Consider the following 26,435-nt stretch of genomic DNA (forward strand, 5'->3'; position numbering starts at 1 on the left):
CGCCAAAATGACCGGAAAGATGTCCTCTCCACTCGAGTCATGCGCGGAGCAGAGTGTTGGACTGACCACCGCATGGTCAGATCCAAACTCCTCATGAGTATTAGACCCCGTGGTCAGAGGACAGCTCCCAAACAAAAAATCAACTGCTCAGCACTCAGTAGCTCCACTTCACGAGACCTCCTTCGACAGCTCCTCGCTGATAACCTCAAAAAGATCCCGGAGGAATCAGCCGACTGGCCAACGCTGCGCCAAGCCATCCACAGTGCAGCTTCAGAGGCATTGGGCCAGTCGAGAAAACATCACCAGGACTGGTTTGACAGCAATTCGGCTGAGATACAGACACTCCTCAAAATAAAACATGATGCCCATAAAGCTCTCCTGTCCTGCCCTGGATCTCCTACCTTGAAAGCCACCTTTAATGCAGCGAGATCTGCAACCCAACGTGCCCTCCGGATCATGGAGGACACTTGGTGGGTGAAGAAGGCAGAAGAGATACAGCGCATGGCAGAATGCAACAACTCGCAGGGCTTCTATGATGCCATCAAAACTCTCTACGGCCCCAGGAAGAGAGCGATTGCTCCAGTTCGTTCAGCTGATGGCTCGACTCTCCTCAAGGACCGCCATGAGATCCTCACCCGCTGGGCAAACCATTTTGAGACTCTCCTCAACCTCAATAACCCTGTTGACATTTCTATCCTGGATAACATCCCCGACCTACCACTAGTCACACACCTCAACAATCCCCCTCAGTTCCTGGAGACACGCCAAGCCATTGCGAGTCTTAAAAACAATAAAAGTGCTGGACCTGATGGCATTCCGGCAGAGGTCTTCAAGCATGGAGGGTACCTCCTTACACGCCGCCTGCACCTCTTCATCTGTCACATCTGGGAATGTGAGACCCTCCCACAAGACTGGAAGGATGCCGATATTGTGGTCATCTATAAACAAAAAGGGGACAGAGCTGTGTGTGGCAACAGCCGTGGAATCTCCCTCCTCTCCATCGCAGGGAAAGTTTTGGCAAAAATCATGCTCAATAGGCTAGTTAAGTACATCTCAGAAGCTGCACTCCCGGAAACGCAATGTGGTTTCCGGAAGACTAGATCTACCACTGACATGATTTTTGTCTTAAGGCAGTTGCTAGAAAAAAGCAGAGAGCAGCGCACAGACCTCCACATAGCCTTCATTGACCTCAGTAATGCATTTGATACTATCAACCGTGAGATGCTCTGGAAACAACTCTCCAAACTTGGGGTACCACCCAAGTTCCTCACCATTCTACAGCAGCTGCACAATGGGATGCAAGCCAGAGTCACCACAGGAGAACTTCAGTCAGAGTTCTTTGATGTAAATGTTGGGGTAAAGCAGGGCTGTGTCTTGGCTCCAGTCCTTTTCAACCTCCTTCTCTCTGCCATCACTCACCTTTTTCATTGTGCTTTAGGACACAAGGATGGTGTTCTTCTTGAATACCGCCTTGATGGAAGCCTCTTTAACATCCGGAGGTTGCAGGCCTACACGAAGACCAAATCCTGCTGCATAGCTGAACTACAATATGCTGATGACTGTGCGATTCTAGCACATAGTCCTGAAACCATGCAACACGCCCTCAACACAATGACCAGTCTCTACCAATTCTTTGGTCTTCGGGTTAACATTAAAAAAACTGAAGTTATTTCCCAAATCTTCTCTCAAACCTCTTCACCCCCCAGCTTCCATATAAACGGCATTCCACTTAAAAATGTAGATCAGTTCACCTACCTCGGTTCAACTCTGTCCTCTTGCTGCTCCCTTGATATGGAAATACACACCCGTATCAAAAAAGCCTCTTCATCATTCGGTCGCCTTCGTAGTAGGGTTTTTGAAAACCGAAACCTGAGGGTCAGCACCAAGGTTGCTGTTTATAATGCTGTGTGTGTCTCCACCCTGCTTTATGGGGCGGAAACATGGACTCCATACAGCCGACACATCCCACTCTTGCAATCCTTCCACATCCGCTGCCTCCAGAAGATCCTCGGCCTCTCCTGGATGGACCGAGTCCAACATGCGGAAATCCTACAGAGCACCAATTCTATCTGCATGGAAGCTGCTGTGGCTAAGAAACACCTACGATGGATAGGGCATACCATCCGTATGCCGGACCACCGCTTGCCTCGCCAAGTCCTCTATGGCCAACTACAAGGCGCCAAACGAGCAGCTGGTGGACAAAAGAAGCGCTATAAGGACTACACCAAGGGACTTTTAAAGCATTCCAACATCAATCCCATGCAGCTTGAAGCTCTGGCACAGGATAGATCAGCCTGCCAGGTTACCTGTGCCCGAGTAGTTTCACAAATCCACGACAAAGACCAACAGCGGAGAGCCGAGAGACGCAGACAAAGACACCAGAGGCCAGCTGGGGCTCCTCTGTCCTTTGGTTTCCCTTGCTCCACCTGTGGACGAGTGTGCGGCTCAAGGATCGGCCTCAACGCCCACGAGAAGTGGCACCAACGGCAATGTCGTTGATCCCCTCCCTAACCCCGAAGCAAGCGTCATCATCGGAAACGATGGACAGCTTTGATGTGACAAAAAATATTTTGGCCTAAAAAAACGCGTGACATCACTTAGAGCACCTTTAAGGTGGCAGTTCAAGGAGGGGGTGTATTAATGTATATTAATGTAAGCTTGTATTTTCATGATTTTCATCATACCAAAATGCAATGTAGTTGTCCGCATTCCACCCTGGTGAACAGGCTACCATCCTTAACATATATTACTGTTGACCAGCATAGTTTCCAATGTTTGTAACCAGCATCTAATGCTGGTGCTGGTTTGCTGGTTTGCTGGTCATCAGCATGAGATGCGGGTGATTGGATGCTGGTCACAAGCATACCAGCACCAAAACACAACATATGCTGGTCTTGCTGGTATGACCAGCTATGCTGGTCTATGCGGGTTTTTCCAGCATGATCATTGTCAGTTTCTGTAAAAATCTGTAACATGTTAATGATTTAATGACTTTATTGCAATTCATTCATTTAGTGTTTCATCTGCTGATGATCCTGAATGGCTTGTTGAATGAGTGTTGATAGTCTGAGGCTCATCAATATTAACAGATCTGCTGAAAACACTCTTTATTTCATGACAATAGTTCCTGTTTTCACCTCGTTTATTATGCTGATGTCTTCAGATTTCCTGTAAATGGCCACTTAAAACGTATTTCATTGGTGCCAACAGACTGATGGTATTTGTTGGTAACTATATGTAGTCAATTTTATTTGTTTATGCTTTCAACTGTTATTCTTACCAGTATTTATATGTACATTATTTTATTCTGTTGTCCACGAGCATAAAAACAAACTCAGTAACTTATATATTTTTTGATTTTACTAGCTCCTCACACTACAATTCATCATCAGTGAAGCTCCTCCCACTGTAATTCATCATCAGTGAAGCTCCTCCCACTGTAATTATCCAATAAATGCTGGAATATTCCCATCAGCTACAAGTGAAGACGAGCACAATGCATCAGGAAGAGCTGAAATCTGCAAAGACTGAGTTTATTAAAGAGGACAGTGAGAACATGAGTGATCCAGAACCCTGCAGAATGAAACACACTGAAGATCCTGAAGAACAAAGAGGTTGGTGTTTATTCTTCATTCATTCATGATGCTGAAGAACATTCATGTTAGAAACATTCAAGCACTTCTTCACTTTTAGATTTTTTTTAACAAAAGGTTAGTAAAGGAAGGTTAACTGTTTTATTTTACATTTATTTTATATATGGTTTACAATTTGTAACCGTGTTACCAGAATTTTGACCTGGATCAAATTAATAATTAAAACTTTTTAGTAGTTTTTAACATAATTAAATATCAATCTAAATGTTGGTCTCAAAACATGGCAGTATTGTGTATTTTAAAGTTCATATCATGTTAGATAATTGTGTCATTGATTAAACATATATAGTTCTTAATACAGAAACATGGGATTTTTGCCTAAATTGTTTTTTTTTTTTATAACTGGAAGATCAGTGTACCTCATTCATGGAAATTTTCAGGAACGCATAATTAATTTATAAAAAGTCTTAAATTATTGTAATATGTTATAGTAGTTGTCTGTTGCATCTGGGATAATTTTTATCTCCATTCACTCCATATTTCTCTCTTTGAATTAATTTGATTAATTAGAATCGGGATCGACCGATATGGATTTTTTAGTCCCGATGCCGATACCGTTTTTTTTTCATCAGCCTTAGCCGATGACCGATACGGGCTGCCGATTTTCTTGGGCCGATATTTGGAGCCGATACTGCTTTTGCTCACTAAATTTACATCATAGAAATGACACAATGATGATAACAAATGTTACAAGTCTCAGTTTAAAAAAGGAACATTTATTGAACTTAAAAAAACAATATTTGACAAATATTAAAAACATGAGGTAGAACAAGTAAAAAAAAAAGTTCAGTGCTTAAAATACTGAAAATAAATATTTAAGCATAAATAAAATAATTACATTATTACATACAGTAGCAACAAGCAAGCAGCACAATAAAGTGCAAACTGTACTTTTCTTCTTCATTTTAAAAGTAACCAACTATTTACAATCTAGTTCATTTTAAACAAAACAAAAACGATTTTAAACCAAATAGATTCTCAGTTTATTATGAATTAGGGACTGCTCACATATCACGTCTAAAAACGTGTGGAAAGCACGGCCGCACCGCTTTCTCTTTTCTACAAGCGCTTGCGCTCCCGTGGCATCTATCATTGCTATGCAATCATGAACTGCGCTCTCCATGATGACAAGGAAGTAAGGATTAATTTATTTCTAGCCCTTTACGACTACATATATTTATGGAGATGAGAAATAAAAACCTGCCCTGTCCAGCTATGATCAGCTGTTCGGCCGAGCTTTCGATGTTGTCATGGAAAGGTCAGTTGTTTTTTGTCACATGACCTGCCTGCGCTTGCGGCATTCTGGAAAGTTGAGATGTTTTCATCTCACCACGGCATAGGAGCGCCTAGACAAACGAGTGCGCTGCATTCTTTGCTTCTTTTATGAGCACACGTCCAAACCTCAGCCAGGTGGTCGCTGAATAAAACTCCCACAAAGATCACGGAATCACGGAACAACGTAACAACGTCTGCATTATTTAATCCTATGACCAGTGTTTGTAACAGCTGCCGTATGCATACGGATAGCCTCAAACTATCGGCCGATGCCGATACACGTAAAACCCGCAAATATCGGCCCGATATATCGGTCGATCACTAATTTAGAACATTTGAAAATTAATGTTTTTCTTTCATTTCAGACGTGATGAAAGTGAAGGAGGAGAGTGAAGAACTGAGTGAAGTGAAGGAGGAACATCATGTCAAACCTGGAGAAAAACCTTTGAGTCGCTCAGAGACTAAAAAGACATTTTTAAAGAAAAGAAGAGCCAAGAAATCTTTCACCTGCACTCAGTGTGGAAAGAGTTTCACAAGCAAACATAATCATGAGCGTCACATGAGAGTTCACACTGGAGAGAAGCCGTTCTCATGTGATCATTGTGGGAAGAGTTTCATACAATCATCATACCTTAAAGCTCACATGAGAGTTCACACTGGAGAGAAGCTGTTCACGTGTGATCAATGTGGAAAGAGTTTCACATACAAATATCTTCTTGAGCTTCACATGAAAGTTCACACTGGAGAGAAGCCGTTCACATGTGATCAATGTGGGAATAGTTTCAGTCGATCATCATCCCTTAAAGAACACATGAGGATTCACACCGGAGAGAAGCCGTTCACATGTGATCAATGTGAAAAAAAATTCCCTAAGGCATCAGACCTGAAGAGACACTTGGCAGTTCATACGAAGGAGAAGCCACATTCATGTTCTGTATGTGGAAAGAGCTTTTCACTGCTGTATTATTTACAAAGACATCAAAGAATTCATACTGGTGTGAGAGAGTACATGTGCTTTGAGTGTGAGAAGACTTTTATTTCAGTGAGCGTTTTAAAACGGCACAAGAGGATCCACAGCAGAGAGAAACTGCACACACAATCTGCAAAGACTGAGTTTATTAAAGAGGACAGTGAGAACATGAGTGATCCAGAACCCTGCAGAATGAAACACACTGAAGATCCTGAAGAACAAAGAGGTTGGTGTTTATTCTTCATTCATTCATGATGCTGAAGAACATTCATGTTAGAAACATTCAAGCACATAAACATTTTTAGATTTTTTTTTTAACAAAAGGTCAGAAAGGGAAGGTTTCATATAGATTGTCAACATCAGGTCAAACTAAATTTAAATATTTTAACGGTTTTATTTTACATTTATTTTATATATGGTTTACAATTTGTAACAGTGTTACCAGAATTTTGACCTGAATCATTTCAAAATGTACAATCTACTCCGCTTTACTGCAAACATATGTGTTCTTTCTTGCAGTGATATTCACTTGATCTTGTGTTTCTTGAACGGCCCTTAATAATTAAAGCATTTTAATAGATTAGAGCAAGCCATTCATTCATAAAACTCATTTACAGTAATGTAAGTGTATTTGTGATTATGATGGCTGTTTTATGTTAAATTCAGTGTATTCACGGTTACTTTTCCTGTGTAGCCTACATGCATCTTTCTCTACTGTGAACGAGATTATAATGTTATTCCCCCGATGCGGATGTAGCCTACAGATCCAATGTTACATTTTAGGTTGACATATATTTCTCTTGCTTGTTTACTGGCCTTAACTTTATATTGCGGCAATGTGCTGCATGCAGGCTATTGGGGTTTCCCTCAATACTTCAGGATTCCCCTGCTGGACATATAAAATGCTTAACTTAGCTTAATGGACTAATACAGTAATAAAAAAACAGGCGTATGGCAAGCCGTTTTAGCTTAAATTGTACCCAGCGCTACTCGTCGTAATTGCATTTTTACTAGTAAGAATTCAATTAGAGAGCTCTACAAATCAATTCTTACTAGTAGCAATTACAATTAGAGAGCTCTCTAATCCAATTATTACTAGTAAAAATTACAATTAGAGCACTCTCTAATTCAATTATTACTAGTAAGAATTACAATTACAAAGCTCTCTAATTCCATTCTTACTATTAACAATTCCAATTAGAGAGCTCTACAAGTTAATTTTTACTAGTCATATGTCTCCATTGACTTCCATTCATTTTTAATTACGGAGCTCTACAATCGAATTGTTACTAGTAAGAATTCCAATTAGAGAGCTCTCTATTTCAATTGTTACTAGTAAGAATACAATTGCAGAGCTCTTTAATTCAATTCTTACTAGGAAGAATACCAATTAGAGAGCTCTCTAATCCAATTATTACTAGTAACAATTCCAATTAGGGAGCTCTCTAATTCAGTTGTTACTAGTAAGAATGCAATTGCAGAGCTCTTTAATTCAATTACAGAGCTCTGCAATTATACATATCTTTAATTTGTTTTTTTTACTAGTAAAAATTCAATTAGAGAGCTCTCTAATTGTAATTGTTACTAGTAATAATTGAATTGTAGAGCTCTCTAATTGTTATTGTTACTAGTAATAATTGAATTAGAGAGCTCTCTAATTGTAATTCTTACTAGTAACAATTCAATTGTAGAGCTCTGTAATTAAAAATGAATGGAAGTCAATGGAGACATATGACTAGTAATAATTCATTTGTAGAGCTCTCTAATTGGAATTGTTACTAGTAAGAATGGAATTAGAGAGCTCTGTAAGTGTAATTCTTACTAGTAATAATTGAATTAGAGAGCTCTCTAATTGTAATTTTTACTAGTAATAATTGGATTAGAGAGCTCTCTAATTGTAATTGCTACTAGTAAGAATTGAATTGTAGAGCTCTCTAATTGAATTCTTACTAGTAAAAATGCAATTACGACGAGTAACGCTGGGTACAATTAAAGCTAAAATGGCTTGCCATACAGGCGGGCAGGGTTTCATTAAATATTGAAGCTTCCCCGGGCGCCGCCATTGATTAGCAGACCATCACCTGCTGTTAGCATTCCATTGACTCCCATTCATTTTGGCGTCATTTCGACAGTGAGTAACTTTACATCTGAGGCGTTTAAAGACTCCATTTGTCCATTATTTATTTCTAAAGAGACACGAAAATGTATAAAAGGCTCCATTACCTTGTATCTTACGTTATGGCCTCGTAGATGCAATTTTTGTAAAAATAGGCTAACGTTTGCGTCATAACCATGCAACTCTCTGTCGCACAGTAGAGAGATTACCGTATAGACAGGAGGAGAGGCTCGCGGGCAATCGGGGGGACGTGGTAGCCTGGTAATACCAAACTCTGCTACTTCGCTTTGCTTCGTAGACAGAGTCTGGAATGGCATAATAGAGAAGTGTTTTCTCTCTCGCGGGGGGTCGCTTCTCTGAAGTTTAAAATCATTGGTTACCCGTAAGCCAATCACATGACGTTTGGTTATGGCGTGTGTTATGCGCATGCTCAGCCGCATCTAACTTCCACTGTAAACACATGTATGATGCGAAAACTAAACCATCGAGCGAAATACCGGAGTGAACATGGCTGTGAACGACTTTTGCAGATTATGTGAAGTAAATCTACGCATCCACCACGGTACAATCAGCGTCTACGTCACAGTTCTCAGCCCGCCCTCTGTTCGTTGATTGGCCCGGCCGTCCGAAGGCCGCTGGAAAACTGAAAGATAGGCTGCTATCTCAGACTGACTACAGAAACGAAATTAAATTGAGCGGAAGTAGGAAGTCTGACGTAGTCAGGCTAGGGACGTGGAGGCAAGAGTATTTCATTGCTAAATCAGAATATTTAGCAAAAGTTTCTCCTGCTCCTAGCTCATGGACACCTCCTACTCACACTCTCCGTCTCTGCATGTTTCGGAAGGGAATGATTCAGATTTCTCTTGGCACAGCTACTAGAAGACAGACGGGTTGCTCAGTTTGAGTCTGCGCAGTACGCTCAGCCATCAGGAATGAGTGCTTCTAATTGACTTCACTTTTCTCCGTTGAAACCTATGGGGTAGCTGTGTCCAGTTTATATACTGTATGTAAAAAACCAAACTCACATTGGACATTGGACATTCGCACATTTAGGGACCGTCTCTAAAGTTACATACGACATTGGTATACATGTTTCTAAATTAAATAGCAATAGAAGAGAACGACTTACAGTCATAAAACCAACTGTAAGTGTTCATGTAGTGTCAGGCATAATGCGCACCCTTTAGATTTGTGATATTTATTCAAATAAATTAAAGTTTGCTATTGAAGTTAGAAACGTGTATGAATATTTACGTCGTCATTAGGTTAACACTAATGTTGTATGCAACTTTAGAGACGGTCCTAAATGTGCGAATGCCCAATCTCAAGCCAATTTTACATTTAGGCTACATTTATTCATTTAGCAGACGCTTTTATCCAAAGCAACTTACAGTTAAACTAAACTAACAATAGGACTACAATATGCAAGTGCTATGGCTCTTTCCAGTTTAATCGAATGAAGTACATGTAGGCATATATAGGAGCAATTTTAAACCTGGGGGGGACAGTAAATGCTGGGGGGTCGGGGGATATATATATATATATATATATATATATATATATATATATATATATATATATATATATATATATATATATAAAGCACATAAATTCTCAAATATGTTATCAGTATTTATTTTAGCATTTTAACTTCCACATTGCCTTTCCTACGTTATGTCAGTGGCAGATACAGAACGTCATTAATAGGTGGGCCTGGTGAATATACGGAGGGGCAATATCAATATTAGGTACAATAACATTACGATGTCCAGCAATCGATTTAAATAGTAGGCTACATGGGGTTTAAGTTGCCGTTTAATGAGATGCAGCCTAATATATGTCATATACCTTAATGGTCCAGTGGTAGAGCTTTCGCCAACCGTGTCAGAAGTTCTGGGTTCTAATCCGCACTCGTATAGGTTTTCTCATCAAAACCGAATATGTTCATCAGTGGTTGTATATCAAGCAGGGACACGTTTGTTTGCATTATGTTTTGTGATTTCACCAGAATGAATCCGCACCACTGATCGCATCGGCATCGAGCACTTGATTAAAAAAAATCAGGGTTTTAACTTCATTCAGGAGATTATGGGTTACTGCACAACTGACAGATGACTAGAGAGAGAGAGATAATTAATTGATCAAGTGTTGATTTTATGCCAGTATATCACTGGGAAATGCTCAGCATTAAACTTTGCGCGTTAAATTCATATTCGTTAAGTTCATATTCTGCTTGCCTGTAGCCTATAGTAGCCTACAGCCTACTTCCCAAATAAGGTGCGATCTTGGTCTTTTATATCACTGTATTAGTCCATTAAGCTGCTTTTCCTTAGCCTAGAAATCTAGACGCACCCTAGCGGCAGCAAAATGTATTTTGCAGCCAGGGTAGTCTAGACACTCTCCATAGACTTTCGAGCTGCAAAAACCTAAATTGGGTCAGGCCAATCACGTCGCGTATAGAGTAGGCGGGGCGGGCTTAACATATGACGACAGAGTTGCGACGGTTACCTGGCTGCGACTTGAAAACACTGAATGACGGCGGCTGGAGAACAGTCTTTCGAATCGGCTTTGGCCGCGACTCTGGAGGACTTGGAGTTAAGTTTTTCTTTGAGAAAAGAGCAAAGAACGGCAATTAAGTCATTCTTAAAAAAGGAAGATGTGTTCGTTGTTTTGCCGGCCAGATTCAAAAGTTGAATCTATCTAAAGTTAGCTCCGCTGTTGGGAAAACGCTCTGGTTGGTTGAAGCGCTGTCCAATTGCGTGCAGAGGGAATTTGAAAGACAGCCGTTTATCCCGCCCCGCGGATTAAACCGCATCTATGGTGAGTTTCCAGACCTAACATCTTGATGTAGGTCTGGCTTGCCAGGCTAGCTTTTCCTGGATCTCAACATAGAATTTTCTGTCGAATTTGAACCACTGAATTTGTGGAAGCGAATTTGCAAAGAGAAAGAAAATTGCCTGTGGAATATTATAGGTTGTATTTTTAAACAGTTTAAATATTTTGAAAGTGAAATATGAAAGATTAATATGGATTATTGAATTTTTAATAATGAAAATGTGTTTGAGATGTTTTGAATTGAAATATTCACAGCTTAAATATTCAACCATGCTGAATTTCAGCCCGTAAAAATGAAAGCCCTAAAAATACAATGCTTTAAAATGCAAGCGGGCTTAATGCAATGCATTTTTTTTTTCAAGTAGTGCAATTCAACAGGCTTTTTGTTTCAAAAACATTTGACATTATTTTACTTCCATACATATTTAATAGTTCTCAATACAGAAACAATGCGTAAAATGTTTTTTTTTTTTTTTTTTTTTTTTTTTTAAGGGGTCATATAATGGTACATGCAATTTTTACAAGTTGATTGTACTGAAATGTGTGTTGGCACAACCATCATAAAATTATTAAAAAAAATGTATCTTCTTATATGTTTCCCCCTCTCCTGAATCAAGCTGTTCGATTTTGTGACATCACAAAATCGACGCCCCTCCCACAATGGCTGATTGACAGCAGCGTTTCAACACAAACCCGCCCTCCCGCCGTCGTGAGCGAGCTGTCAATCATAGCACGCGCTGACGCGCGCTCATTGCTGATAGCTGGAGCACTGAGTAGAATGGCGTCTAAGCAGTTGTGGTGTTCTTGGGTGTAATGGTAATAACGAACACAGCAGTCATTTTGATGTTCCTAAATCCATACAGCTGAAGACACAGTGGCTGAGTTTGTTTTCAAAGGGAATTTGTACGTCATTGCTTTCATGTTTGCGCGAATCATTTCACCAGACTGCTTTACAAACGAGGGTCACTATAAAGCTGGTTTTGCTAAGAAGCTGCTCCTGAAAAAAGGATCGGTAAGTTACCAACTATTCGTGTTCCTGCTGCACCTCCAGAAGAAGTGAGTGAGTGTAACGTTTTATTGACCTTTATATTAATCTTTATATTAATCTTTGCAAATCGCTTGCTGCACGCTTCACGATGAATGCGGCTATTTTTACACTCGGGGTACATTACGGCATGTTTTCTATGTATGACGTTCTCAATATAATGTTTATAATAAACAACGCGTTATGATTATTGTGTTAAATTGTGTTACAAACGGTGTACGCACAGAACAGAGGGGCGGGGTGAGCAAAGCTCATTATCATTTAAAGACACATGCACTTAAACGGCGTGCTGAAAACAGAGCTGTTTTTGACCAGGTAAAGTGAGAGTTTTCTCACAATACTAATGAGAATTTTTAATTAAAGTATATTACAAACTTTTAATTTAGACCCTAAAGAATCATATTAGCTTGTACAAAAATGACATTATATGACCCCTTTAATAACTGGAAGATCAGTGTACTTCATTCATGGAAAGTTTCAGACGTATAATTAATTTATAAAAAGTTTTAAATTATTGTAATATTTTAGTAGTTGCATCTGGGATCATTTTTATCGCCATTCACTCCATATTTCTCTCTTTTAAGTATTTTGATTATTTAGAAAATTAGAAAATTAATCTTTTTCTTTCATTTCAGACCTGATGGAAGTGAAGGAGGAGAGAGAAGAACTGAGTGAAGTGAAGGAGGAGAGTGAAGAACTGAGTGAAGTGAAGGAGGAGAGTGAAGAACTGAGTGAAGTGAAGGAGGAGAGTGAAGAACTGAGGGAAGTGAAGGAGGAGAAACATATCAAACCTGGAGAAAAACCTTTGAGTCGCTCAAAGACTAAAAAGACATTTATAAAGAAAAGAAGAGCCAAGAAATCTTTCACCTGCACTCAGTGTGGAAAGAGTTTCACAACCAAACAAAATCTAGAGCGTCACATGAGAATTCACACTGGAGAGAAGCCGTTCACATGTGATCAATGTGGGAAAAGTTTCACATACAAACATCATCTTGAGCTTCACATGAGAGTTCACACGGGAGAAAAGCCGTTCACATGTGATCAGTGTGGAAAGAGTTTTACAACCAAACATAGTCTAGAGCGTCACATGATAGTTCACACTGGAGAGAAGCCATTCACATGTGATCAATGTGGGAAGAGTTTCACATACAAAAATAATTTTGAGCTTCATGTGAGAGTAGTTCACACAGGAGAGAAGCCGTTCACATGTGATCAATGTGAAAAAAAATTCCCTAAGGCATCAGACCTGAAGAGACACCTGACAGTTCATACGAAGGAGAAGCCACATTCATGTCCTGTATGTGGAAAGTGTTTCTCTTTTAAAAGTAACCTGAAGCCACATATGAAGATCCATGCAGTGGAGAAACACATCAACACAGTCTGAAGCCCCGCTCACACCGCCATCGTCACGCAGCGACAAAGCGACACAATCCCATTCGTTCCAATGGAGCGCTGGCGACTTCCGGCGACACGAGCAACAGTGACCGTTAGCGACAGAATGTGGGCGTGTCAAGTGACAAGAGACAAGCGACAAAAGTTGAAAAATTTAAACTTTATGCAAATGAGAAGCGATTTTCGTGAGCGACAACCAATAGGAAAGAAGACTTTTCAGTGGAGCTCACGTCACCGTCTCGAGTGCAGGCAAGACAGAAGAGTTCGAGGGCGATCTCACTGTTATGATTTGACTGTGCCCACATACATGGATATAATAAAATGATGCATGGAAAAGAAACATACATTTATATATACATTTAGTTCGAGTGTTGTAATTTTATGATGCAAGTTTTCAGCACTGCTGCAGTTCATTTTACAGTTTCCCCTGCATTATGTGGATTATAAGGGACAAGAAAATGTATTATCAAATTTGAATGACGTTTTAGTAACTGTTGATAGTATGAGTGAGTTTAATTTGTTGATTGATCGATCGTTAATGTAGTTAAATTTTTAATGCACTGCACTGCTGTGGTTAATATAACAACACTCTACCAACAGCATAATATTACTTTTAAATCTATTAAGACCAATTCCTAGTCAAATTAGAATCATATCTTAGTTTTATATAACACTTTGTGATGGTATAGATATGCTCAGACGTGCAGTCTACCAATAACATTAGAGCGACAGCACTAGGAACGCCCACAAGCGACTTCACTGTACAGAGACTAGCGACATGCAGCGACAAAATCGCTGGCGGTGTGAACAGGGCTTGAGATCACATTAAGTAGTTCATCTTTATGTGCTGAGAAATAAAATGTGCTGCTTTTCCACCTTCAGAAAAGGTTCCAGTTGTGTTTCCATTTGAGCCTGGTACGGCATGGCACAATTACAAACCGTTCTCGGCCCTGAACTCTCAGCACACTTGGCTAACCGTGCCAAACCGTGATGGTTGAATGTGTGTAGTGACATCGCCACTCAGGATTGGTCACTTGTCTGTTGCCTGGGCAACAATGTTTTTTTTACTCAAAAAAATGAGATGCCTACTGTCAAATAAATGAGGCCTACGATTAATCAGATGCAAATAGAAATATGAAACCAGTCCTAATTGAAAGAAAACAAGTTGACAAAAATATTGAATCCAAAATTGGGTGATAATATTGCGTAACGAGTGATTTATAAGCAATTTTTTGTAGGCCGGTCATTTTTGACCGGGAAGACCACAAGTGTGACAATGTGCCATTTTGTACAAAATAAAAGTATTTCAAAACAAAATTCCTGGTGAAAAATTAAAGTAGACTAGTGTGATAAACAGTGCCAATTTTCTTCAGATTTTATTTAATATTTCCAAAATTATTCAAAAATAATGTTTTTTTTACTCAAAAAATGAGATCCCTACTGTCAAATAAATGAGGCCTACGATAAATTAGATGCAAATAGAAATATAAAACCAGTCCCAATTGAAAGAGAACAAGTTGACAAAAAGATTGAATCCAATATTGGGTGAAAATATAGTATAATGAGAGATTTATAAGCTATTTTTTATAGTCCGGTCATTTTTGACCGGGAAGATCCCGGGGGTTTTAGGGTTCTGAACACCACACAAGGGTTAATACCGCGTGCTTTATATACATGTTGCTGCTGATTGGACTGCAGTTCTGACACACCCACCAAACAAGAGAAAACGTATCTCAAACCCCTTTGCACACCGGTGCACGCCGTTTCCAGGAAACATGACGTTCAACCCGGAAACTGTAGCAAAACGTTGCACACCGTTTTGAACTTGAACATGCCCCTGGTTACCAGTTTCTCTGTTGCTGGCTAAGCAACATAAAAGCAATTTGAGTGCTGTAAACACAAACTTATGATAAAATTAAAAGAAACAACATGGTTCCTGTGCTCTCCAACAATGTTATTTTTCAGATGCGTTTTGTCCTTAGAAATATTTTTCACTGCTGTAAATTGACATGATTGAGCAGACACAATTAATCTATAATTAGCTTGGTTGTTGATTATTTTCATGATCGATTTCATCAATTAGTTATTGCAGCCCTAGTTAATTACAATTTATTTTGATCATCTGTTGATTATTTTCATGATCGATTTCATCAATTAGTTCTTGCAGCCCTAGTTAATTAAAATTTATTTAAAATGAAAATAATAAATTTAATAAAATGAAACATCATGATACTGAAGAACAAAGAGGTTGGTATTTATTATTGATTCCTCATTCATTCATCGAGATTTACATTGTTTCATGTCAAGAATATAAAAAGACAAACTAATTAGATATTAAATAATTTTGACATTGAACATTCTTGATTTTGTCATTTTAGACATTCACACTGGGCTGGAATATGCAACTGCTAATGATGCTGTAAAGGCCACCCATTGGCCCAACGTTGTCACGGTTTACGGTTTCACTAACTCGCCCTCACTATGTTGTGTGTGAGTTTGTGTGTGGTGGGTGTGGCTCATTATTGCTGCTAATGAGCGGATCAGCAGCAGCAGAGTCTTATGATTGGCGTCCTATTTATGGCCTGTTGTTTCATCCTATTCTTGTCAGATCGTTGTGGTTCACCTGAGGCTTTCTCCGTGCTTTTGGTTTCTGAGACTTTATCCCTGCTTCTTGCCTTTTTCATCTCCTGTGTTCCTGAGGATTATCTGTTGTGACCTGGACTTATCTGCCCATTGCGTCCATGCGTTAGCATCATTCTCTGCCCACGTCGACTGACCAGCATCTCTATCTATTTTCTTGCATTTACAATAAAAATCCCTGTTTCACTCGCAAGTGGATCTTTTGCCTTCATTTACAGAACCTGACATAACGATCTGACCACGATGGATTCAGCGAGTGCACCCGAACTACAGGAATTTCTTGCAAACAACAGTGTTCGCATGGACCGGCAGGACGAACAGTTAGTCGCTACTGGTCAGGCTATACAGGCTCTGGTAACACAGGTGTCCGAGCTCACCTCTCAATTTCAACAACTGAGATTGCCCACTGCGCCACCCCCGCCGCCCGTTCCCCGCGATCCACCCAACATCAACCAGCACGTGCCGCGCATTCCGACGCCTGAGAGGTATTCCGGTGAGCTGAACCTCTGCAGAACCTTTATGACTTAGTGTACCATCTTCTTTTCTCTCCAGCCTGTAACCTTCACTTCTGAGCAGTCTAAAGTGGCGTTGGTGATGACTCCTCTCTCCGGACGTGTGGCTCTGTGGGGAACGGCGGTGTGGGAGAACCAACATCCCTGCTGTTCCTCGTTCCATGCACTCGGAGAGGAGATGAGACGAGTGTTCGACTGTGCGGTAGAACCGTCTCCGATTTCTTTGCACTCCGACTCTGGCAGCCGAGTGCAAATGGAACGAGGAGGCGCAGTGGGACATGTTCCTGCATGGGTTGGCGGAGCGTGTTCAACGTGAGATATATACTTTGGAGCTACCTAGGACTCTGGACGGACTTATTGAGCTGGCATTGCGCTTGGATGCACGTTTACAGCAAAGAGAGAGTCGCTCACACCAGGCTTTGGTGCCCACATTCCCTGAGTATTCCAGTTCCAGAGGTGAGAACACGGTCATCCCACTGTTCGATCCTGAAACCATGCAGGTAGGTCGAGCTCGGCCTTCTCGGGAGGAGAGAGAACGTTGGAGAGCGAGTGGACTCTGCCTCTACTGCAGCAAGGCCGGACATTTCATTGCTTCATGTTCATTAAAAGATCAAGCCCGATAGTAGGACGGAGGTTACTGTTGGGTGGGCTAACCATGAATAAATCCTCTACCACTCTCCTCCCGATAAGACTGCAATGGACAGACCATTTTCACGATTGCCAGGCACTCATATACTCTGGAGCTGAGGGGAAGATTGTGGTTTAAAGTGAGCTTTAAGTAAAAGTGTAATATGTATCTTTTAAATTAAATTATGTAGCTTGATGCTACTTGTTGCTCTAATCTGCAGGAGCTTTCTATTCCATAATCTTATTTGTTAAATATATATATATTCTTAAGATAATAGGTGGATCTTGATACTATGAACAAACTAAACCACCTGGATCCTAGAACTGCGGTCCTGAAACTGCAGCCGCCGCTATATCATCCAGTTCGGTAGGTGGCGCTGTCACAAAAAAAAACTAGGGTCCTGGAGCTGCGGTCCTGAAACTGCAGCCTCCGGTTGTGCAGGAACACACTACTGGCCTTTTGAGAGTAAAATTCAAGCACTAATCAAGGACTTTCAAGTCCATCACACTTTTTCCAGCACTTACATTTTGTTTAATATTATCCTTAAATATTATTTTAATTATATTTTTAATGTGATGACCAAAACCATGATTTGTTCATCCTTCAAAGATTGTCCCCATTTGTAAAACTAAACGTTTCAAAGTGAAGGAAAACTTATACTTGGCAAACAAACATACTGTATGTATTTAAAAATGTGAAATTATCACTATAAACAGTAGATGGCGACAGAGGAGCGCCTATTGACTTATAAGCCATTTCCACTCCATAATAGTGTTTTTCTAGGGCTGCCACTATCGAGTATTTGTTTCATATTCCAGTCGCGGTTTAAAATGGCTTTAAATCAAAAAAAAAATGTTGAAATATGTTATATTTAGCATTTTATATGCAGCTAATGGCTACACCTTGCTTAGCAATACTGTCAACATTCTTTATTCATATGAAAATACCCCAAATCACACGAAAATCACACACAAACCACATTTACTCGAAATCGTGCATTTATTAGCTTCTTGATTCAGGTGAAGAGATGTGTCTTTCCCAGCAGGCACAGGATATAGACTACAGCGTCGGTCAGACATTGGATTTTGGTTGAAAATGAAAGTCGGGTTGATGTCTAAATCCAATGTTTGACGTCAAGCTCCAACGTTGGGCAGTCGTTGAATTTTGGTTGAAATAAACCAAACAAAAAGGTGAAATGCATGGCCGTACACTTATTACCAGCTTCACTTAAAACTATTTACTTTATAACCAGATTTACTTTATTTAATTTCCGATTTAATGAAATCATATTTTGTATTTTAAAGTCACCATGATGGTTGTTAGCGTTTGCTTTAGTTGTGTTCTTGACCCTTGACTCTGTAATATAAACTTTTCTCTGGCTGCTATAATTATGTGTTTATAAAGCACAATTGTTGTAGCTAAAAAAGCCATGAGAAAATGAGATCAGGTGATGTTGGCTGTTTATTGATGATGACGATATCATCATGTAATTGCCTGAATCCCTGATCTTATTCAGTGTCTAATGTTTAGATTATATAAGACTTGTGTTTTTAATATTGTTTTATTCATAACAGAAGTCATTTGATTCTACAGCATATCTAGCAGTGTTATTTAGCAAATAATATACTTGGTTTTTAAAAACTATTTAGTGCACAAAAACCTTTAATCCATGGCATTACTTAGACGCACACAGACATCAAGAAACTGCATATGAATCTCAACAATGGTGACAATCAAACAAAATATCCAGATCAGGGATGGGCAACTTCAGTCCTGGAGGGCCACAGACTGTCCTGCAGAATTTAGCTCCAACCCTACTCAAACACTCCTGAACAAGCTAATCAGCATCTTAGGATAATAAGATCAGGAATTCAGGCAATTACATGATGATCATCATATCGTCATCATCATCAATATTACAACATCACCTGATCTCATTTTCTCTAGGCTCTTTTGCCACAACAATTGTGCTTTATAAACACACAATTATAGCAGCTAGAGAAAATGTTATACTAAAAAGTCAAGGGTCAAGAGTCCAACTAAAGCAAACGCTAACCACCATCATGGTGACTTTAAAATACAACTATTGATTTCATTACAATGGAAATTAAATAAAGTCAGGTCTGGTTAGTAATAAGTGAAGCTGGTAATGCTGTTTGTGGAGTTGTTTAATCCCTCTGCTGAGATCCTCACAGATTTTTTTGCGGTGCTTACTCCAACCAAAATTCAACATCTGTCTGACGTTGGAGCTTGACGCCAAACAAACGTTGGGTTTAGACGTCAACCTGACTTTCATTTTCAACCAAAATATGACGTCTGACTGACGTTGAATTAGTTGGAGTCCAACGTCTTCCTGACGTCACATTGACGTACTGTGTTCAGTGTGTTTCATTCTGCAGGGTTCTGGATCACTCATGTTCTCACTGTCCTCTTTAATAAACTCAGTCTTTACAGATTTCAGCTCTTCCTGATGCATTGTGTTCGTCTTCACTTGTAGCTGATGAGAATATTCCAGCATTTATTGGAGAATTGCAGTAGGAGGAGCTTCACTGATGATGTGATTGCTGTGGGAGAAGCTTCACTGATGATGTGATTGCTGTGAGAGGAGCTTCACTGATGATGTGATTGCTGTGGGAGGAGCTTCACTGATGATGTGATTGCTGTGGTAGGAGCTGATCTGCAAAAGTCTAAATATATCAGTTACTGAGTTTGTTTTAATACTAAAAGACACATCTAAGCATTTATGCCTGTTTGTCTGTCTATTGTAGTGCTTCTCAAATAGTGGGGCGCGACCCCTTGGGGGGGCTTGGAGCGATGCCAGGGGGGGCGCGCGAGACCCCGGGAACATGCTTTTTCAGGAAGTGTTTTTTTTTTGCTCTGAACAAGAGCACACACCACAGAGCAGGAGATATGAAGTGCAGATAACAAACCCTTAAGAGACACCATGGAAAAATATTTAACAGGGACAAACGTAAGTCTCCCGAAAGCTAAGACGAGGAAATATGACGAAGCGTATGTTGCGCTTGGCTTCACTGTGACTACGGTGGGAGACGAAGAAAGACCAGTATGTTTACTGTGTCTAAAAATGTTGGCAGCGGACAGCATTACACCCCAATCACGCTGATAAACCGCTTGAGTTTTTTCAGCAAAAATGTGCCGAATATTGCCAACAATCGTCTCGCTTTGTGAATGTTACTTCAGTAAGCCTAAGTTAATCCTGACTTCCTCATTTTGATAAAAAAATTAATAAATCAGCACAAATTGTTTTATTCATTTTTGTTTTATAGGTCAAAGTTTTTTTATATATTGTGCTCCTGAGTTAATGTTGCTGATCAATTTGAATTTATTATTATGTATTGATTATATTTTATTTTATTTTTCAGTATCAAATGGTCAAAAAATGTTAACACTTTAAATAAGGATTGAATTATTTTTTTTTTTTTTCAGGCAAATTGATGCACTTGAAGTCTTTTCTGTTACAGACTAAAAAACTATGTTAATAAAGTTATTCTTTGTTGTAAGTTGATCTATATTTCTTTCTTTTTTTCTTTTTTTGTTTTCTTTAATGTTAATAAGGATACAATGTTATGCAGAGGTGCACTTATAACAGTTTTATAGACAAATGATACTATTTACAGTCGCGGGGGAGAGTTGGGGGGCGTGAAATTTTTACTTCTTCCTAGGGGGGGGGGGGCGTAACAGAAAATAATTGAGAAGCGCTGGTCTATTGTAAAGTAACTGATGCTAATTCACAACTTATTTTATTACTAACCTGAACATTATCCTGCTTCCTCATTAAAATTAAGGGTGGGGGAAAAAATCTGTACTCGGATCGCAATTCTCTCTCCAAACTGTTCTGGATCGATTCTGTGGGGGAATTTTTTAATTGTGGACCTCCAAATACACACATACACACACATGAGAATATTAGCAGCTCCAGAGATTGCTTAACACAGACACGTTACAAGCAAAAAGGAAGGAAGAACGACCATACAGGCCTAAGGCCAAGAGTGACGCAAGAGGATGTTCTAGCTGAAGCCATGGAAGACTAAGTTCCTGTTCCCCGCACCTAAGTCACAAGATTTCGTTACTCACACAGCTTAAGAGGAAGTGCAAGTTTAGTATAAGTATGTCTGTAAATGCATATGACAAGTGTGTGCATTGGCGTTCATTTTTTTGTGTGCATCTCTAGTGAGAGTTAATTCTCTCTTCTAGATCTTTTTTCTTTTTATTGCTCAGACCGCCTTGCTGTTATTTTTTGGCTTTTTTGACTCGAAAGCTTGATAGCTTTATTTTTAACAGATTTATTGCTTGGACTGCTTATAGGGAAGTAGCTCTTTGTAAATCATAGGACTGCCCTATGAAAATGGATAATCTGAAATACTATAATCTGTAACCTTTTGATATTTTGCTACAAGAATTGATCATTGTGTAACCAGTATTTTTCTCTTTTGTTTAAATAAACCTTTATTTTATAAAGACAAATAGTTTTCAGTCTTCAGCTCTACAAAGAAAGTCTTATAGCAATAGAAAAGGCAGTGGTACATCTTACCGACCGGGACAAGAAGGATCCAGAAGCTTCCACAGGAGGGTAAGCATAAAATATCTTTGAAGTCAAAGATTGTTATTGTTTCATATGGTGTTGTACTTGGGACATACCTAGGTTAACTGGTATAACAAACAAGCTAGTGAGGATAAAACCTATTCAGACCTGACAGCACAAGTCTGCCTACTGCAGAATTTCAACGGCATCAACATTTATTCCGTGTGATAATATTAGATCTAGAGTATGATTACGAGAATGAGTAGGTCCTGACACGTGTTGTCTAACTCCAATAGAGTTAAGATTGTCTTTAAATGCCAATCCCAATGCATCTTTTTCATTAGCGATGTGTATATTAAAATCACCAACAATTAGTACTTTATCTGCAGTCAATATTAATTCTAATAGAAAGTCCGCAAATTCTTTGATAAAGTCTGTATGGTGCCCTGGTGGCCTGTCAGACCCGGAGATCGGCTGAATGGATTCTAAAACGGTAAAACTCAACTGTTTAACTCTGGGGGAGTTGTAAAATGAGCATATTTCCGAAAAAAGTGGAGTATCCCTTTAAAGGACAAGTTCGGTATTTTACACTTAAAGCCCTGTTTACAGATCGTTTATGATGAAATAGAACGGTCAAGATTAAAATTTTGACACATGCTGCTGTCCCGAGAATTTTAGGTTTTGCTGAAAAAAAGTTCGTTCATATTGCTGAGCACTCACTGGGTTGATGACAGGAATGCTCAAGCACGGCCACTGAATTAAACTTTTGACAAGATTATCTTGTTTAAACATCCTAGATTATATTATCATTTACTACATAGCAATTATGTCGCTAATACACATCTAAATATACCGCTTTGTGGAAATTAATTATTTATTATCTCCACATCTCCACGCGCGATCGCGGTTGAGTAGCCTAAGTTATAGGCCAGGGTTCTCAAGTCTCACGCATTGGCCGTGAGACACACGCAATTCAACCAGTTCACACGCTCACACGCCACACCGCAGTAGGGGTTCAGCGAAAAATCGGCAGCTGGCAGCAGGAAGTAGCTGCCACTGGCAGCTGACGTCAGCTGCCGCTAATAACCGGAAGTCGGAGGTGGATGCCGCTTTTACCAAGGCAAATAAATTATTATATCAATGTATATATATCATTTTAGTACTTATTTAAATAAATTACTTAAATTTGTAATTATTTTGTAATTGGTTTAAAAAGATTTATCAAATATAAATTAAGTAACGAAGATCATAGACAGTACAAAAAACAAACATTAAGCTACACTTGAAATTATGAATTTGTACGTGTATAAATATAATTTGTGTACATGTTTGTCAAATAATGAAATATATACATAAATGAATGCCTATATAATATTGTATATTTATTAAACGCACATAAACATTCATTAAACAAATAATGAAAGTCATGTCTAAAAGAAGAAAAAAAAACATTTTCTCAATGACCTTTATTTAAAAATCATATTTTGCTATCATTTAAGTTCAGTTTTACATTTGTAGTATTTCAATACATTCTTGTCTTTGTTTTATAAAACAGCTGTAACTTTGAAAACAGGCTTGATATTTGTTGTTCTGAAATCAGAATGAACAATTCTGAACTAGATGTTAAAGTTCATAAAAAAGTTGGCTTGAAAAAGAAAGTTTGAAAACGTTTTACAATGTTCTAGCATGGTTTAACATGATTTACAATGTTTCTAGTGTTAGGGGATAACAGCTTAAAGACCCAGGACCAGATATGATGAAAGAAGACCAGGAGTCGTGAGGTTCAATCAAATAAGTAAAAATTTACTGAAGAATAGTTTCATCGGTAGAGCCAGGCGTCAAAGTCTCACGGGGTCGCAAGCCAGAGACTCTACTGTACACAAAATCTCACACCAGTTATACCATTTCCAAGGGCATGATTGACATCAGTAAATACAGATTGGCTACTTCTCATTGGCAAAAGAACAAAGTTAAAACAATTCTACACTTATGGATAGATAGGAGGGTAAGTCGACATTGTCATCCGAGTCCAAGATGGTCCGGTGATGACCTCGGAGGTCGTAGAAAGGCGTCTTGGGGTCAGCTGCTGCATATCACAAGACCTGCACAGAGCATTCAACACACACACACAAAAACACAATGGAATCGCAGTTCCTCCAAAAGTAGTACAGATAATGTTCACTTTAAAGAAATACACATAAAAGTACAATTCTGTGAATCAGATCACATAGTGTTTAACCCCTGTAACCTTAAGATTAGTAAGAAAGACAGATGTTAGAAAAAGATAGATAAGTTAGAAAGAAAGAAAAGAAATACAGACAGACGTTAGAAAAAGAAAGAAAATAAAGAAAGACAGATGTTAGAAAAAGAAAGAAAGAAACTTTAGAGTAATGTTGCTGTCAGAGCATAAACAATATCTGCAATATGAATAAGTTACGACGATAAAAGTTCAAAGCAAAGGGAGACTTTTTTTTATTTATTTTTTACAGAAATCACTTTAAGGACTACAACAAACAACTGGTGGGGACTACACAAGCTTCCTCCTGGGCTAGTGACATCACTAACCTTAACACACACACACACCTGAAAAACAAAATTCATTGGGATCAGCCTGATGATAATTATTATGGATGTTGGGTTATCCGTAAAATAAATGTTATGGGGAAACAAAACCACCGTAATAACTTACCATTAGCATGAATACACTGCAGTCCACAGATCCCAACTGAGCTGGAACATCCTGGAAAAAAAAAATCTCAATGGAAAAACTAACATTTTATTTATACACTAAAGATAGTAAAGAAATCAAAATTGTTGTAACATGAAATCAATACCTTATTTTTAACAAGCTTCCAAGATCCCGGATCCATCTTTATTGCAATTGAGCTTAAAAAGAAGGGGGAAAAAGTTAGTTATTTTATACACACGAGAGAAAGAGAGAGATGAACTCCGTGTTGAACCACTTAGCCATGTTGCAGCAGTAGACAGTAGCATACCTGAACTAGGGAGCAGGTGTAATTTATTTTTTAAATGCCACTGTCTATGCCTATCTAAAGCCAGAGAACAAAGCGTTGAACTGAACCACTGGACTAATATGTAAAACTTTGAAGCCCGGTTTCACAGATAGGGTTTAGATTATGCCAGGATTAGGCCTTAGTGCAATTAGGACTTTTATAAATATGCCTTAGAAAAAACATTACTGTTGTGAATCTTAAAAGAAACAATGGCACTGATATTTTAAGATACACAAGTGTAATTTGCTTTCAGTTAAACATGCATTTTAGTCTGGGACTAGTTTGAGCCTTGTCTGTGAAACTGGGGGTGAAAGTTATATGGAAAAAGTGAACAGTTCCAGTATATTTTGAATATATATATATATATATATATATATATATATATATATATTCTGGTCTCATCTGGTGATTGGGTCCCCATCCAAAACATGATAAAACTAAGAAAATAAACAGACACTGAAATGTCAAATTTTAGATACAATCTAGAATTTGTATAAAAAAAATAAAAAGATAAAAAACAGAATGCCTTTTGCCTGCTTTGATCAAGACAGGATATAATACATTTGAACATTATGTGAAAACATACCAGTGAGTTTGGTTGGTTTTGCAACTGGAAATCTGGGGTTTCCTTCCTGGCACATATGTTTGTCCATCCCCAGCAATCTGTGACAGGCTGTGGTGAACTTGGTGAAACTACAAAAAAACAGAAGTTTAGAATATGGTGAAGTAATGTTGATTAAAATGGTGTTTTGTATTACATAAGTTAGATCATTTGGGATATGTTTTGTTAGCGTTGCACGTGTATCATCAAGGCTGAGCTTGTCAATTCCAATAAATCAGCATGAGCTTTATTCTAATCAATAGATTAAGTTAACATGTTAACAAACGCTAATATTTAATGATAATGGTAACGTAAGTTAGTATTTGAAGTTAATGATAGCCCCTCACAAACCAGGAGCACACGGTGCACAAGCTGCGTTTCTACAAATGATTAAATTAACCAATTCAACTTAAGTAGTCACAGATACACTGTCTCTAACATAAAAGGTAAACTCCAACGTACAGAGCAACAATTATTTATAAATCTGATAATATACGAACTTACCGAGCCAAATACCGCCGCCATTACTGAAGATTCGCCGGCGCCACCATTGGCTGCTCTCGCTTGACTTCCAGGTAAATGTGATTGGTTGCTACTACGTTGGACGATACTGATTGGCTGCCACGAAATGGCAGGTCCCTCCTAATATGGCAGGGCTTCCGGCTGTCAACGGCAGCTACTTCCTGCTGCCAGCTGCCGATTTTTCGCTGAACCCCCTCTCCCACACCGTGTATTTCTCACGCTGAAAAGGCAATGCCAACCAAGTTGTCCTGCAAGCTTTATATATCGTTGTATACGAGGCGCAGGCACACAAAGTGAAGTTTCCTGCCGCCAGCACGTATCTCGGCCAGATTGCGTTCGTTACATAGATGCGCGAACCATAGGCGCGAACACACGGAAGTTGACGGAAAATTCTCGGCCGCCGTACGTTCGTTACTAAGTAACCAACAACATCACGCGAACACACGTCGTGATGGAGAAGGTAAGTTGGAATTAAGAAAGCTCGTCTAACATTTTTAGGCCAGAACATTAAATATATAAATGTTATCAAGGCGTCAAAATGTGCAACAAACACTTACAACACAAAACACATTTCATAAGCTGGAGTGTGTACTCTTGTGTACACACACACACACACACACACACACATGTAGTGTTTTAATTTTTTATGGGGACTTTCCATAGACATAATGATTTTTATACTGTACAAA

At 39.0% G+C, this 26,435-nt stretch overlaps 3 protein-coding genes across 11 annotated transcripts in view; 2 read left to right on the forward strand and 1 right to left on the reverse strand.

Annotated features, from left to right (window-relative positions):
* Window positions 1–3,370: 3,370 nt before the first annotated feature.
* On the forward strand, window positions 3,371–15,130 carry LOC309499354 (uncharacterized protein). Its single transcript, XM_082170581.1, has 3 exons — window positions 3,371–3,614; window positions 5,294–6,124; window positions 12,530–15,130. The coding sequence occupies exons 1-3, from the start codon at window positions 3,455–3,457 to the stop codon at window positions 13,276–13,278; spliced, it is 1,740 nt and encodes a 579-aa protein (XP_082026707.1). The 5' UTR covers window positions 3,371–3,454; the 3' UTR covers window positions 13,279–15,130.
* A 5,689-nt stretch (window positions 15,131–20,819) lies between these two features.
* Window positions 20,820–26,435, forward strand: part of LOC309498688 (uncharacterized protein) — a 40,655-nt gene continuing 35,039 nt past the window's right edge. The window contains exon 1 of one of the 3 annotated variants that reach the window (XM_082169549.1): window positions 20,820–21,657. The gene's annotated coding sequence lies outside the window, so the exon portion shown is untranslated. The remainder of the gene's footprint in view (window positions 21,658–26,435) is intronic. The other 2 variants (XM_082169548.1, XM_082169547.1) reach the window with 2 other exon arrangements.
* On the reverse strand, window positions 23,069–25,940 carry LOC309502859 (uncharacterized protein). Of its 7 annotated transcripts, none has more exons than XM_082175433.1 (6): window positions 25,729–25,940; window positions 25,210–25,316; window positions 24,444–24,495; window positions 24,299–24,349; window positions 24,175–24,192; window positions 23,069–23,711 (listed from the first exon to the last, which is right to left on the reverse strand). In XM_082175433.1, the coding sequence occupies exons 1-6, from the start codon at window positions 25,747–25,749 to the stop codon at window positions 23,703–23,705; spliced, it is 258 nt and encodes an 85-aa protein (XP_082031559.1). In that variant the 5' UTR covers window positions 25,750–25,940; the 3' UTR covers window positions 23,069–23,702. The 7 variants fall into 7 exon arrangements, 5 of the variants coding, with proteins under 5 accessions (XP_082031559.1, XP_082031558.1, XP_082031557.1 ...); XM_082175432.1 differs by having other exon boundaries at window positions 24,299–24,364; XM_082175431.1 differs by having other exon boundaries at window positions 23,069–24,192.

The sequence above is a fragment of the Leuciscus leuciscus genome (assembly GCF_965113295.1).
Source record: "Leuciscus leuciscus genome assembly, chromosome: 1".
Taxonomy (NCBI): domain Eukaryota; kingdom Metazoa; phylum Chordata; class Actinopteri; order Cypriniformes; family Leuciscidae; genus Leuciscus; species Leuciscus leuciscus.